Source organism: Rhinoraja longicauda, chromosome 3, assembly GCF_053455715.1.
Source record: "Rhinoraja longicauda isolate Sanriku21f chromosome 3, sRhiLon1.1, whole genome shotgun sequence".
Lineage (NCBI taxonomy): Eukaryota > Metazoa > Chordata > Chondrichthyes > Rajiformes > Arhynchobatidae > Rhinoraja > Rhinoraja longicauda.
The window spans coordinates 967,979-983,940 of record NC_135955.1 but is presented as its reverse complement, the minus strand read 5'-3'; the positions used below and the strand labels follow the sequence as shown (position 1 = coordinate 983,940).

The 15,962-nt window shown below is 46.8% G+C and overlaps 1 protein-coding gene across 12 annotated transcripts in view; it reads right to left on the bottom strand.

Moving 5' to 3' along the window:
- LOC144611663 (nipped-B-like protein) overlaps nt 1–15,962 on the bottom strand; it is a 323,382-nt gene that overhangs the window by 125,796 nt on the left and 181,624 nt on the right. For all 12 annotated transcript variants that reach the window (XM_078430871.1, XM_078430886.1, XM_078430895.1 and 9 more), the window contains 3 exons: nt 14,758–14,847; nt 8,352–8,455; nt 7,048–7,134 (listed from right to left, as the gene is read on the bottom strand). In XM_078430871.1, coding sequence (XP_078286997.1) covers nt 7,048–7,134; nt 8,352–8,455; nt 14,758–14,847 — 281 coding nt within the window. The remainder of the gene's footprint in view (nt 1–7,047; nt 7,135–8,351; nt 8,456–14,757; nt 14,848–15,962) is intronic.

Below are 15,962 nucleotides of genomic sequence, written 5' to 3'. Positions count from 1 at the left end.
TATGTCTGGCTGTGGCTGCTTTGACAGTCTGGAGTTGCCTTCCAGAGGGAAGTGCTTCAAAGTGTTTGTGGCCAGGGCGAGAGGGGTCAGAGATGATCTTGCCCGCTCGCTTCCTGGCCCTTGCAGTGTACAGTTCGCCAATGGGTGGAAGGTTGCAGCCAACAACCAGAATATTACAATGAAACTCAAGATTTTTTTAATTGCTTTTCCTTCTTTTCAATGAACATGAACAATTCATAAGTTCTAGGAGCAGAATCAAGTCTACCCTGCCATTCCATCATGGCTGATCCATCTCTCCCTCCAATGCAAGAGGCATAGATAAGGTAGACGGTGAGAACCTTTATCCTGGGATGGATATGCATTTGGCCCATATCACTCTAAACCGATAGCTAGGAATGGATTTGAGGGATATGGGCCAAACACAGGTAAATGGAACAGCCTCAGGTCAGCATGGACAAGATGGACCAAGGGGTCTGTTTCTGTGCAGCATAACAGGTTCAACTGCATTATAATCGCATCTGCAGATGTAGTGCTGGGTGGCGCTGTGGGCTATGAGAAGGTTGCAGCATGGCTTCAGGGAGATTAGACAATCCAAGCACATTGCAAAATACCACGCAAATAAGGTCGCCCATCTTTACAGAAAATATTACAGTAATCTGTACAGGTGTTGATGTTCAGAGGGACTTGGATATCCTCGTACATTGAACAATGAAAGCTGACGTAGGTAGACCAGGCAATTAGAGGCAACTTGTACACAAGACTTTATTACAATATGATTTGGCCTCATGAGTTTAAATGTCTTTCTCATATACACTATCCTGGATTAGACCACATCAGGAAGAATGTACAGGTTTGTTTTTCTACGTAAGGAAAAAGTATTGCAATAGAGGGAGCACAGTGGAGGTTGACAGGGATGATTGCTCATACAGCTAGTTGATACATGGGTTCAGCATGACAATTGTAGCAATCCACCTTATATGTTCACGTCTGAAAGATTAGCAGTGATCTCACTGAAACATAGATGTCGCAATATTTACTCTAACGAGTGCCTTGAACAGACAAGTCTCTCAAAAAAAGTTGACTATTTAGGACAGAAACATGGTAACATTTCTTCACCCAGAGGGGAGTCCACTCTACCCAAGATGGGCCTGGAGGCTCAATTGTTGAGTGTCATGAAGTGATACAGCATGGAATCAGGCCCTTCGGCCCAACTCGCCCACATCAACCAACATGTCCCACAGGCAAAAGGTGAAAACACACACTTCCAGATTCGGGGACAGTTTCTTCCCAGCTGTTATCAGGCAACTGAACCATCCTATCACAACCAGAGAGCAGTGCTGAACTACTATCCACCTCATTGGTGACCCTCGGGTTATCATTGATTGGACTTTGCTGGCTTTACCTTGCACTAAACGTTATTCCCTTATCATGTATTTGTACACTGTAAACGGGTCGATTGTAAGCATGTATTGTCTTTCTGCTGACTGGATAGCACTCAACAAAAGCTTTTCATTGTACCTCGGTACACGTGACAATAAACTAAACTGTGGTCCGGTACTTGACTGTTGCTCTTTCCACTGCTCAGAGACGTAGTCTGGTACTCGGCCATTGCTGCTTTCAGTGTTCAATGCTGTTTTTGCTATCACGAGGAGTGAATGGAACTGCTTGAACACTGACTTTGAGAAAGTGAAGAGTTGATGGGGGAGTTAAGATGGATCGTTTATTCTTCACTTCAGCCTTTATTTGAATGGTCACACAGCTGAGAAAGGCCATGTCCTTTGAACCTCCTCTGCCTGTTAGCTGCAGAGCTTCACCTGATCCGTTGGCTGTGAAGCATGCAGTTTCCCGACGGGGATGTGAAAAGAAACATTTCCCAGCAAGGATGTGAAGTGCTCGAATATCCACTAATTACAGTGGTTTTAGAAGATTTAAAAAATATTGGAATCATTTAAGGACTAATTGCAGCAGTGAGAGAAGAGCCTTGGGTTAACTTAGATGGGCTTCCCTCATTGTGCTGTCCTTCCACACCTGCAAGTGCTGAAACGACTTCAGTGGTGGTTCAGTTGTCAAATTACATATAATCCAGCAACCTGGACGAACAAGCCAAAGAAAGTTCAGTTAATTAAAAGCAAATTAGTTTCAATAATATTATAAAAATACATGTGGTTCACAAATGTCTTTGGTGGGAAGATCCTCTGCCCTTCTCCAACCTAGGACTCAGGCAATCCACTGCCCACTGAACTGTACTGTTTACCACTGCCTGCTGAACACAAACTGCTGGCTTTCCCAGCAATGTCCACAAGCTGAAGAACATAGAAAATAGGTGCAGGAAGAAGAGGCCATTTGGCCCATTCGAGCCAGCACCGCCATTCATTGTGATCATGGCTGATCGTCCACAATCAATAACCTGTGCCTGCCTTCTCCCCATATCCCTTGATTCCGCTAGCCCCTAGAGCTCTATCTAGCTCTCTTTTAAATTCATCCAGTGAATTGGGCTCCACTGCCTTCTGTGGCAGAGAATTCCTCAAATTCACAACTCAGGGTGAAAAAGTTTTTTCTCACAGCTTTAAATGGCCTCCCCTTTATTCTTAGACTGTGGCCCCTGGTTCTGGAATATGTAAAACAAATTCCACCAACCAATTAGAAATGACTTGAATGTTAATCCTATCAAAGGTGAAGAAAACACATTGCAACTGAAGATCTTGTAAGTTGATTGAGGTAGAAAGTTGGACTAATTCATTGAATAAGCAATCGCAGGAAGTTCCACGATGCAATTCCTGCACCTGACAGCAGATGGCACAAAAGGCAAAGGAATCACTTTGGTTTGCTCATCTGCGCACGGACGTAGTAATTCATTCTGTGCCAAGGTAACACGAAGCTCAGTTCAAGGAAATGAGATCATTTACTTTAGTTGGACAGCGCGGAAACAGGTCTTTCAGCTCACTGAGTCCGAGTCGACCAGCGATTACCCGTACACTAGCTCTATCCTACTAGGCACAATTCACAGAAATCAATTAACCTGCATGTCTTTGGAGTGTGGGAGCACCCAGAGAAAACCCACGTGGTCACAGGAGGAACGTACAAATCCATACAGACAGCACCCGTAGTCAGGCGCTGTACGGCAACAACTCTACCACTGCGCCATCATGTCGCCCTCATGTCATATGATATACAAGGCTGAGACTTGGGGTTTGTATTAGTAGCAATCTTGGATCAGGAAGTCACAATCTTGGAATGAAGGACAACTTGATTCAAGTTTTTTAAGTTGTGTAAGAAAATAACTGCAGATGCTGGTACAAATCGAAGGTATTTATTCACAAAATGCTGGAGTAACTCAGCGGGTCAGGCAGCATCTCAGGAGAGAAGGAATGGGTGATGTTTAGAGTCGAGACCCTTCTTCAGACTGATGTCAGGGGGGCGGGACAAAAGAAACTTCCTGTCTCCACCTATATTCTTCCTTTGTCCCGCCCCCCCGGCATCAGTCTGAAGAAGGGTCTCGACCCGAAACATCACCCATTCCTTCTCTCCCGAGGTGCTGCCTGTCCCACTGAGTTACTCCAGCATTTTGTGTCTACCTTTGATTTAAACCAGCATCTGCAGTTTTTTTGTCCTACGACCTAACAGGTCAGGCAGCATCCGTGGAGGAAAATGGTCAGTTTAAGTTTTGGGTCGAGACCTTCCATCTGAACTGAAGGAGAATGGGGACATAGGAAGGCAAACAATAGGTGAGTCCAGGTGTGGAGGGTTTGTTTGGCAGATGGAATCAGGTCGAGAAGGGAAGGCTGGAGAGTGACAGTGGCTGGAAGTTGATATTGAGACAGCACCGAAACTACTGGTGGTGAACCAGAGGTAGCTTTGGCCTTCGTGGCAGCACGTCTCAGGAACCCATCACTCTCAGTGTAGAAAGAAATTAGCCTTGTAACTCTCCTTTAAACTTTCCCCCTCACCTTAAACTTGTTCCATCTAGTATTTGACATTACCACTACAGCAAAACACAAAATACTGATTATTTATCCTCTTGTGATTTTAAATACTTCTATCAGGTCTTCCCTCAGCTTCCGGCGCTCCAGAGAAAACAAACCTAGTTTGTCTAATTTTTACTTATAGCTAACACTCTCTGATCCTCCTTGGCTCCCTCTCCAAAGCCTTCACATCCTTTTTGAAACAGGTGTCAAGTAGATCTAATAGCAAAAACAGGAAGGATAAGGAGCATGGCAGGAACGATAGACTGAAGAGTATTTATTTTAATGCAAGGAGCATAACAGATAACTTACAACGGTGCTGCACAAGATCAGCCCTTGGCTCACAATGTCTGTGCCAAACATGATGCCATGAACTATTATTTTCTGCCTGCAAATCACCAATATGTGCATTGAACCTCACCCTGGCAGTGGAGAAGGCCGAGAACAGAGAGGACAGTGGGGGGGAACAGTAAAGCGGAGTTAAAGTAGCATGGGGCAGCTCAGGTGACCACTGTGAACAAACAGGCTGGGTTCCTTTTCCTTGCAGTGGTGGCGGCTGAAGGGTGACCTGGCAATTCTATGGTGCAAAAATTTAGGAGGGGAATAGAAAGGACGGATAATTAAAAATCTTTGTGTAGGAAAGAACTGCAGATGCTGGTTTAATTAGAAAGTAGACACAAAATGCTGGAGTAATTCAGTGGGTCAGGCAGCATCTCTGGAGAGGAGTGGGTGACGTTTCGGGTCGAGACCCTTCTTCAGGTTCTGTTTAGTCACCCATTCCTTCTCTCCAGAGATGTTGGCTGACCCGCTGGGTCACTCCAGCATTTTGTGTCTACCCTCTAATTAAAAATCTTCTTTCTTCTTGAAGTTATCTAAATCAAGGGGGCATTAGACAAGGCAAGTTGTTTAGAGAGGATCCGAGTAAGAATTTACCATCTCCTCAGGAATCTCCCGCTGAGGAGATGGTATAGGCAGATATTTAAAACTTACAGAGCCAAGGCAAGTAGATCACAGAGCAAATGCAGGTAAATGGGAACTACTGTGGGAAAACAACATGGACTTGGTGTTGTTAAATGGCCCATTTCTTTTGTGTACAACTCTATGACCATTCTCCTCACTGGACACCTGTTTCATGGAGACACAAGAGGCCGCAGGTCAAGAACCTGGATCCACAAACAGAGTTCGTACACTTGGAACAGCAGGAAATTCAAGGCCTTTTCAAGGCTTAAGGTCCAAAAATCCCATTTTCAAGGACCAAATTCCATCATACATTGATGGTTTTTCCCCAGTTTTTCTCCGTATAGGTAAGAAAGTACTATATTCAAAACTGTTAATTTGGTGCATTTATATATTTGGTTAATTAGTAAAAACTACGATGATTTTGTAGGTTTTTTGTGCTTTATGCGGTGAGTTCCCCTCAACTCTCCCTGACTCTTTAACGTCCCGGAGCCGTGGAACCGCGGTGGCGGCAGCTGGGACTGGAGGCAGAAGCTGCCGGCGAAGGTTCACCGGAGAGTGGATCGCCACCGACCCAGAGCCGGGACAAGGCGAGAGATCGCTGCGCCCCCTCGCAAACAACAAACCCTGGGAAACTTCCCTCCTCACCGCCACCGTCTCCTCCGCTCACACCGGGCATGCGAGGTTTCTGAACAACAACCACACTTGTTCTTATTTTGCTGCGCCAGAGGGAGATGAGGCCGGGGAAGAGAGTGGAGGAGCGGCGCAGATATCGCTGGTGCTGGGAGAGAGAGAGAGGGGAGAGAGAGGAGAGCGGGGGGAGAGAGAGAGTGGGGGGAGGGGGAGAGAGAGAGTGGGGGGAGGGGAGAGAGAGAGAGGGGGAGAGAAAGAGGGGGGGAGAGAGAGAGGGGGGGGGAGAGAGAGAGGGGGAGAGAGAGAGAGAATTGGGGTAGAGAGAGCAGTGGGTGAGAGCGGGAGCGCGGGGTGAGGGGGAGGGTGTCAGAGGGTCTGGTGAAGGAGTGCCGCCACTTGCAGGGGCTGCTCCCTCCCACTCTCTCCCTCCCAGTGCCAGCGATATCTGCGCCGCTCCTCCACTCTCTTCCCCGGTCCCGTCTCCCTCTCGCGCAGTGAAATAAGAACAATCACAAGTGTTGTAGTTGTTGTTCAGAGGCCCCGTGGTGAACGGCGGCGGTGGGGAGGGAAGTTTCCTTGAGTTTGTTGTTTGCGAGGGGGCGCTGCAATCTCTCACCTTGTCCCGGCCCTGGGGCATAAATGACCCACATACCTGCTTCTTCAATGTCTTTATTCTCAGCGACAAAGCAGGTAAGAGAATATGTAAATAGGCGACAAAGACATACATGTCTAACAATGTTTCCCGACTTTTAATAAAAATACGCATTATAAACGATGAAAGAACGCCACATTACTCTGCATGAATTAATACCTCTATCATAAAAAGTTAATTTTCAAGGCCTTTCAAGAACCTATGATAAATCCAAAGACTTTCAAGGCCTTGAAAACCAGTGTTTCAAATTCCAGGACTTTCAAGGACAGTACGAGCCCTGCACAAACTAATGGAGGAAGAGCAGTCAGTATTACGTTCGCACAGATGATGGAGATCCCAACACATGAACACAGACAAATCTCCTAGGCCTGACCAGATATATCCGAAGACACTGTAGGACCTCTAGAGAAGGTGTCTCTAATGGGACAACTATATATTTGATGAGGAGAGGAGGCTTGAGGTAGACAGTTAAATCCTCTTCCATGAAACAATGCAGCTGAGTTTTTAAAGTACTTTAAAAATACATTCAACTACAAAGCATAAATCCCCATACTGGTGCTCCCCAGCTTACGATGTTTCGACTTGCGATGTTGCAAACGGCAGGACCCGTAGCAAGCTGCAGCACGCTTACGGCCACGTGATCGCGAGCAGTAAACGCATTTTGACTTACAATATTTACGGTTTGCGATGGGTTTCTTGGAACGGAACCCCATCGTAAGCTGAGGAGCACCTGTATTTTTATTCCCATAGTTAATGTCACATTTCACCACAGGAATATTTCAGTTCAGTTGCTTAATTATGTGAACTCTGGCGGCACACAACCACAAGCAGCTTTAAACTCACATGGTTGAACAAAGTGGAAAGCTTGGACCCATCCTGTATGTTCTTCTCCAAGATACTTAGCACCTTTACCATCTTATCTGTCGGAAGCTGCAACACAGAGGACTTAGGGTAAGATGCCAGTGAACTATCAACAGCAACATTTTCAAGACAGTGCTTGTAATGGCAACCAGAAAAAAACCACAGAGCAAAACATTCCATCAGTTAAACCTCAGTTTATATTGGTTTTGCCGCACCAACCAGCAAAGAATCTTCATACAACATTCCCTGAACTAATGTGTGTTTAAATGATTGATGACCAATGATAAAATGTCTTACTTCACTGCAACTGATATCAAATATCGCAGTATAAGAAAATAACTACAGATGCTGGTACAAATCGAAGGAATTTATTCACAAATATCGCAGGTAGACACAAAATGCTGGAGTAACTCAGCGGGTCAGGCATCATCTTGGGGGAGAAGGAATGGGTGTCGTTTCGGATCGACACCCTTCCTCAGTCTGAAGAAGAGTCTCAACCCAAAACATCACCCATTCCTTCTCTCCCGAGATGCTGTCTGACCCGCTGAGTTACTCCAGCAGTTCGTGTCTACCTTCCATTTAAACCAGCATCTGCAGTTTTGTTTTCCTATCAAATCTCACAGGGTACATGAGGCACTGAAATCCCAAGAGCAAGTCAATAGTGGAGTTGCTGGGCACAAGGGTATAGGCAAACCAGCTCATAACAATCTAAATGTAACAAATTCACCATGTATTCAGGTGTAGAACCGACCACCCAGTCTAAATGGAGGTGGTACCATCGCACTGAGGGCCTTCTCTGCCGCGGTGTTTGACACAAGCGTTATAGCCCAAGCCATCAGCTACCCTTGGCAAGAAACCAGTGGACCAATCTTTATTTAGTGTGGAGGAATTTACAGCTACAACAGCAACTGTTTCTCAAAATTAGGAACTACACACCCAGGCTGTTCAATGGACACACCAACCATTTTGGACCACAAAGTGTTTTCAACCTACACAAACTAGACAGAACCATCCCACCTGGAACCCATCTTCCTTAAACATAGTACGAACTCATAAAGAATTCAAACGTTAACCACTCAAAGATGTCAGCAGCTCGTTATGGTGCTGTTTTTTGCTTTGAGAACTACTGGTCTGCTAGTTGGCACTTAGCAAAAAAATCTAACAGATCGTTCATGCCTAAACTTCGACCTTCAATTTGCAAACACATACTTCAGGCCCTCATCAGGCCTGTGGACGTCAGGATATTGAATCATCCCTTCACAAAGACGTGTAACTGGGGTGCATACCCGATCCATGATGCCCATGGCTTTGATTTTGGCAGATTCACTGCTCAGTTCATTCAGCTGTTGTTTTCCCAGCAGCAACTCCTGAGGTAGCTCATCATCGTCACCTGTGGGGAGAACCAGAGTTACGCACTGCTCGACAGTGAGAGGTTGAAGAGCCAAGAGTGTTTAATCGTCACATGTACTAACAACAGAACAATGTAATCTTCCTTGCTGCAGCTTTACAGTCCCGTAAAGGCAATAACACCCAGAAAATATATAATCATTAATACAATAACTTATTAACCATAATACCAGGTAACCATAAGTGCAAAGACCAAACTCCATAGTGCAACCAAAGCCAAAGCACATAGAAGATCATAGTTACTGAGTTAGCGTTGTGTAGCTCCATAGATCATAGTCACTGAGTTAGCGTTGTGTAGCGTCATAGATCATAGTTACTGAGTTAGCTTTGTGTAGCTCCATAAAGGATCATAGTTACTGAGTTAGCGTTGTGTAGCTCCATAGAGGATCATAGTTACTGAGTTAGCTTTTGTGTAGCGTCATAGATCATAGTTACTGAGTTAGCGTTGTGTAGCTCCATAGAGGATCATAGTTACTGAGTTAGCGTTGTATAGTGCCATAGATCATAGTTACTGAGTTAGCTTTGTGTAGCTCCATAGATCATAGTTACTGAGTTAGCTTTGTGTAGCTCCATAGATCATAGTTACTGAGTTAGCCCACTTCCTCCACTCAACAACTTCTCCTTTGACTCCTCCCACTTCCTCCACAAAAAGATCTACCCCTCAGTGCCTCCAATCTCATAGTTCCCCAGCCCCGCACGGCCCGATTCTACCTCCTACCCAAAATCCACAAACACAATTGTCCCGGCAGACCCATTGTCTCTGCCTGCTCATGCCCCACCGAACTTATCTCTACCTACCTCGACTCCATCCTATCCCCCCTGGTCAAATCCCTCCCCACCTACGTCCAAGACACCTCACACGCTCTCCATCTCCTGGATAACTTCCGGTTCCCAGGCCCCCACTCCCTCATTTTCACCATGGATGTCCAGTCACTCTACACTTCCATCCCCCACAAGGATGGTCTCGAAGCCCTCCGTTTCTTCCTCGACCGTAGAACCAGCCAATCCCCATCGACCAACACTCTCCCCCGCCTAGCAGAGCTGGTTCTTACCCTCAACAACTTCTCCTTTGACTCCTCCCACTTCCTCCAAACCAGAGGCATAGCTATGGGCACTCGCATGGGCCCTAGCTACGCCTGCCTCTTTGTTGGGTACGTCGAACAATCCCTGTTCCAGACGTACACTGGCCCCATCCCCGAACTCTACCTCCGCTACATCGACGACTGCATTGGTGCTACCTCTTGCACCCATGCAGAACTCACTGACTTTATACACTTCACCTCCAATTTCCATCCTGCCCTTAAATATACCTGGACTATCTCTGACATCTCCCTCCCGTTTCTGGACCTCACCATCTCCATCACAGGAGAAAAACTAGTGACGGACATTTATTACAAGCCCACCGACTCGCACAGCTATCTGGACTACACTTCTTCCCACCCGGTCCCCTGCAAAAAGTCTATCCCTTACTCCCAATTCCTCCGTCTACGCCGCATCTGCGCCCGGGATGAGGTGTTTCACACTAGGGCTTCCGAGATGTCCTCGTTTTTCAGAAAACGGGGCTTCCCCTCCTCCATTATAGATGAGGCTCTCACTAGGGTCTCTTCTACATCCCGCAGCTCCGCTCTTGCTCCCCATCCCCACACTCGCAACAAGGACAGGATCCCCCTCGTTCTCACCTTCCACCCCACCAGCCAGCGGATCCAACATATTATCCACCAACATTTCCGTCACCTACAACAGGACCCCACCACTGGCCATATCTTCCCATCCCCTCCCCTCTCTGCGTTCCGCAGAGACCGTTCCCTCCGCAACTCCCTGGTCCACTCGTCCCTTCCTACCCAAACCACCCTAACCCCGGGCACTTTCCCTTGCAACCGCACGAGATGCAACACCTGTCCCTTTACCTCCCCCCTCAACTCCATCAAAGGACCCAAACATTCTTTCCAGGTGAGACAGAGGTTCACCTGCACCTCCTCCAACCTCATCTATTGCATCCGCTGCTCTAGATGTCAACTTATCTATATCGGCGAAACCAAGCGCAGGCTCGGCGATCGCTTCGCTGAACACCTGCGCTCGGTCCGCATTAACGCAACTGATCTCCCGGTGGCCCAGCACTTTAACTGCCCCTCCCATTCCCAGTCTGACCTCGCTGTCATGGGCCTCCTCCAGTGCCATAGTGAGGCCCGCCGGAAATTGGAGGAGCAGCACCTCATATTTCGCCTGGGCAGTTTGCGGCCCGGTGGTATGAACGTCGACTTCTCCAACTTCAGATAGCTCCTCTAACCCTCCCTTCCCCTCCTCCTTCCCAGATCTCCCTCTATCTTCCTGTCTCCACCTATATCCTTCCTTTGTCCCACCCCCGACATCAGTCTGAAGAAGGGTCTCGACCCGAAACGTCACCCATTCCTTCTCTCCCGAGATGCTGCCTGACCTGCTGAGTTACTCCAGCATTTTGTGAATAAATCGATTTGTACCAGCATCTGCAGTTATTTTCTTATGTTACTGAGTTAGCGTTGTGTAGCTCCATAGATCATGGTTACTGAGTTAGCTTTGTGTAGCTCCATAGAGGATCATAGTTACTGAGTTAGCTTTGTGTAGCTCCATAGATCATAGTTACTGAGTTAGCGTTGTGTAGCTCCATAGATCATGGTTACTGAGTTAGCTTTGTGTAGCTCCATAGAAGATCATAGTTACTGAATTAGCTTTGTGTAGCGTTCATGATGGTTGCTGGGAAATTAGGGAGCTACAAAAGGCTGCAGATACTGGGATCTGTAGCAAAAATGGAGAGCAGCTGGAGGAACAGCAGGTCAGGCAGAATCTGTGGAGGGAAATGGCCAGCCAATGTTTTAGGTTGAGACCCTGCAGCTGGACTGGAAGAGTAGAAGGGAAGTAGCCAAAGTAACGAATGGGGAATAAGGGCTTAGCAGGAGCTGGCAGGGTATAGGTGCATGCAGATGGAGAGAGGCTGATTGGCAGATTAGCCAGGTGGAAGAGGGAAGCGTGGCGACAGTAACAAAGGCTGGGAGATAAGTGCAGAACAAAAGGCAGCAGATTCTGCAGCTAATAGGAAAGAAGTGAAACTGAATTTATTTCATAGTTTACAGATATAGCGCGGAAACAGACCCTTCGGCCCACCGTGCCCGGCCGACCAGCTATCTCCGCACGTTATAAGTGGTATCCAACACACAGCAGGGCCAATTTTTACATTTACCAAACCAATTAACCCACAAACCTGGACGTCTTGAGTATGGTAGGACACCGAAGATATCAGGGAAAACCCATGCAGGTCACGGGGAGAACGTACAAACTCCGTATAGACAGCACCCGTAGTCGGGATGGAACCCGGGTCTCCGGCACTGGGGTGTAAGGCAGCAACTCTACCGCTGTATCACCGTGACCGCCCAATTGTGGGTGTGGGGGGGGGGGTAGATGGGAACAACACATTGTGTGCAGGGGAGAGCAACAGAGAGGCAGGGGAGAGCAACAGAGAGAAGCAAGGGAAAAGCAACAGAGAGTGGCAGGGGAGAGCAACAGAGAGGCAGGGGAGAGCAACAGAGAGGCAGGGGAGAGCAACAGAGAGAAGCAAGGGAAAAGCAACAGAGAGGGGCAGGGGAGAGCAACAGAGAGGGGCAGGGGAGAGCAACAGAGAGAGGCAGGGGAGAGCAACAGAGAGAGGCAGGGGATGCAGTGGGAGGAGTATGGTTGGAGCTGAAGAAAGAGTAATAGGACAGGCAGCAGCATCTCTGGAGAGAAGGAATGGGTGACATTTCAGGTCGAGGCCCCTCTTCAGACTGGTTAGGAATAAGGGAAACAAGAGATATAGGCGATGAGGTAGAGAGATAAAGAACAATGAATGAAAGATATGCAAAAAAGTAACGATGATAAAGGAAACAGGCCATTGTTCACCTTCTTGTTAGGTGAAAACCAGAAGCTAGTGCGGCCCTGTGGTATGATTATTGATTTCTCTAACTTCAGTTAGCCCCAGCATTCCCCCTCTCTTTATCCCTCCCCACCCAAGTCGCACTAGCTTCTCGTTATCTTTCATTCATTGTTCTTCACCCATTCCTTTTCTCCAGAGATGCTGCCTGTCCCACTAAGTTACCCCAGCTTTTTGTGTCTATCTTCGGTTTAAACCAGCATCTGCAGTTCCTTCCTACACAAAGAGTAACACTAGCTTGGTGGTGAGGAAGAACAATGTGGAAGAGGGAACCAGGATACCATAGAAAGAGAGAAAGGGGACAGAGGGGGTGCAGGTACCTGAAATTAGAGAATTCAATGTACATGCCATTGGGTTGTGAACTACCCAGGCAGAATACGAGCTACTGCACCTGTGGTTTGATTTTGGCCTCATCCTGGTGGAGGAGGCGGCAGAGGACAGACAAGTCGTCTGGGAATGGGAATTAAAATGGCTGCCAATCAAGCAGGTAATTACATTTTCCTTATTCATATTTGCAATCTGGGCAAGCTGGCAAGACCAGCATTAACTGCTCCAACTCTGAAGGACAGACCCACCCAAAATGTCCTCCAGATGCTGCCTGACCCGCTGAGTTACTCCAGCACTCTGTGAAACGTCATCCAATCCATGTTCACCACAGATGCTGCCTGACCCGCTGAGTTACTCCAGCACTCTGTGAAACGTCACCTATCCATGTTCTCCACAGATGCTGCCTGACCCGCTGAGTTACTCCAGCACTGTGTGAAACGTCACCTATCTATGACCTCCACAGACAATAGACAATAGATGCGGTAGGGCATTCGGCCCTTCGAGCCAGCACTGCCATTCAATGTGATCATGGCTGATCATTCACAATCAGTACCCCGTTCCTGCCTTCTCCCCATACCCCCTGACTGCGCTATCATTAAGATCTCTATCTAGCTCTCTCTTGAAAGCATCCAGAGAATTGGCCTCCACTGCCTTCTGAGGCAGAGAATTCCACAGATTTACAACTCTGAGTGAAAAAGTTTTTCCTCATCTCCGTTCTAAATAGCCTACCCCTTATTCTTAAACTATGGCCCCTGATGCTGCCTGACCCGCTGAGTTACTCCAGCACTCTGTGAAACGTCCCCTATCCATGTTCTCCACAGATGCTGCCTGACCCGCTGAGTTACTCCAGCACTCTGTGAAACGTCACCTATCCATGTTCTCCACAGATGCTGCCTGACCCGCTGAGTTACTCCAGCACTCTGTGAAACGTCACCTATCCATGTTCTCCACAGATGCTGCCTGACCCGCTGAGTTACTCCAGCGCTGTGTGTTCCATGCAAGATTCCGGCATCTGCAATTCCTTGGGTCTACTTCTTAATCAGATTTTAATTGCATGCCTGGAAGAGAGTCTTTACCAGTTCCTGCAAGTGCTTTGGCTTGAACCTGTTGCTCAATGGACTTTTCTTTGGAGGGTAATGGGGTTATGGTTACACCATAACCATGTTTGTAACTGGTCCAGTGCTCTTTCACATGAGTTTTGTTCAGTTGTAACGATTAGCCTTCATTTTCTCTATTTTGGACATTTGCACTCAGAATCCATATTTGAACTGTACGAAAGCTCAGTATTAGATTTTATTTTTGGAAAAAGATAGAGGTTGGAGGTAGACACAAAATGCTGGAGTAACTCAGCGGGTCAGGCAGCATCTTGGGAGAGAAGGAATAGGTGACGTTTTGGGTCGAGACCCTTCTTCAGACTGATGTCGGGAGGGGGCGGGACAAAGATAGGATGTAGTCGGAGTCAGGGAGACTAGTGGGAGAACTGGGAAGGGGGAGGGAATAGAGAGGGAAAGCAGGGACTATCTGAAGGTAAAGAAGTCAATGTTCATACCACTGGGGTGTAAACTACCCAAGTAAAATATGAGGTGCTATTTCTCCAATTTGCGCTGGGCCTCACTGACAATGGAGGAGGCCCAGGATAGAAAGGTCAGACTGGGAGTGGGAGGGGGAGTTGAAGTGCTGAGCCACCGGGAGATCAGGTAGGTTAAGACGATTAAGAAGATCAAGTGGGTTAAGCAGGTTAACATTTATATTTGTAAATTTCCCCGTTGTGGGACAAATAAAGGCATATATTATTATTAAGTTAGCAGAGGTTCTAACACAAAACATCACCCTTTTCTCTTTCCCCACATGCTGCACGGTTTGTGGGTAACTCCAGCATTTTTGGTTTCTATTTCAGATTACAGCATGATTTTGATTTTGAACATGGGGATTAACAAGAAAACCTGATAGTATTTAGTGGAGATGATGCCTCACACAAAAGTGCTCCCAATATTTATTAGTGGAAAGGTGACAATTACCCAAAGTGGTGAAATCCATGTCCTCCAGGTTCTCCAGGATATTCTCCAGTGTGGCCATGAATCGCTTGAATGTTGACGAATCCATCATTTCTGTTTGCAAGAATCATTTAGTTTAAAAACTCTGTCAAAAATAACAATTACCTAAATAAATTGAATTAAAGTATATTACAGAAACAGAAAGCAATAACTCAACCAGTCATGAAAGAACTACACTCTACACTTTCAATGCAGGCCCTCATTCCCCCTTCACTATTTATCTGATTTTCCTAGTTAGATTTTCCAACTACATCCAACATACATTATGATAGCACTTTGCACATCACATCAAGTCACACGAAAAAAAGGTTTTGTCGTCTTTCACAGAGGTGGTAGGTATCTGGAATAAGCTGCCAGAGGTAACTGAGTCAGCTACTATAACAACACTTGGAAAGGTACATGGATAGGAAAGGTTTAGAGGGGTATGGGGACAATGCATGCAGGATGCTCAACTGTAGAAGTGACATCTTGGTCTGCATGGGCAAGTTGACCGAAGGGCCCGTTCCCACGCTCTATGACTCCATAACCTGAATGGGGCAGCATTTACTTCAGTGTTTTCAGGAAAGTTTTCTCAAGCATTAAGTAGATTAGCCTATTAGAAAGGGGTAACACTTAACTTCCCATTTCGAAATGAGACATGCCAAGTGTTTGAGGTGTTAGTGGAAGAGCACTTCAGTCCAACTTGCCCACGCCAACCAACCAACCCATCTACTCTAGTCCCACCCACATGCATATGCCCATATCCTTCTAATCCTATCCTATCAATGTACCTGTTCAATGCCTTTTAAACACTGTGATAGTCCCTGCCCCAACTACCCCCTCTGGCAGATCATTCCACATACCCACCACCCTTTGCATAGAAAGGTTGCCTCTCAGGTTCTGATTAAAACTATCCCCCCTCACCTTAAATCTTTGTCCTCGGGTTCCTGATTCACCTGTTATGGATAAAAGACCCAGTGCATTCACCCTCTCTATTCCTCTCATGATCTAATACACCTCTATAAGGTCCCCCCCTCAAAAAATAAAGTCCTGGTCTGCTCAACCTCTCCCCAGAGCTCAGGCCCTCGAATCCTGACACCATCCTCGTAAATCTTCAGACAGCAAGAATGTTTTCCCCATGGTGTGTGTGTCTAAAACAAAGAGGGCATAGGTATAAGGTGAGGTATAGG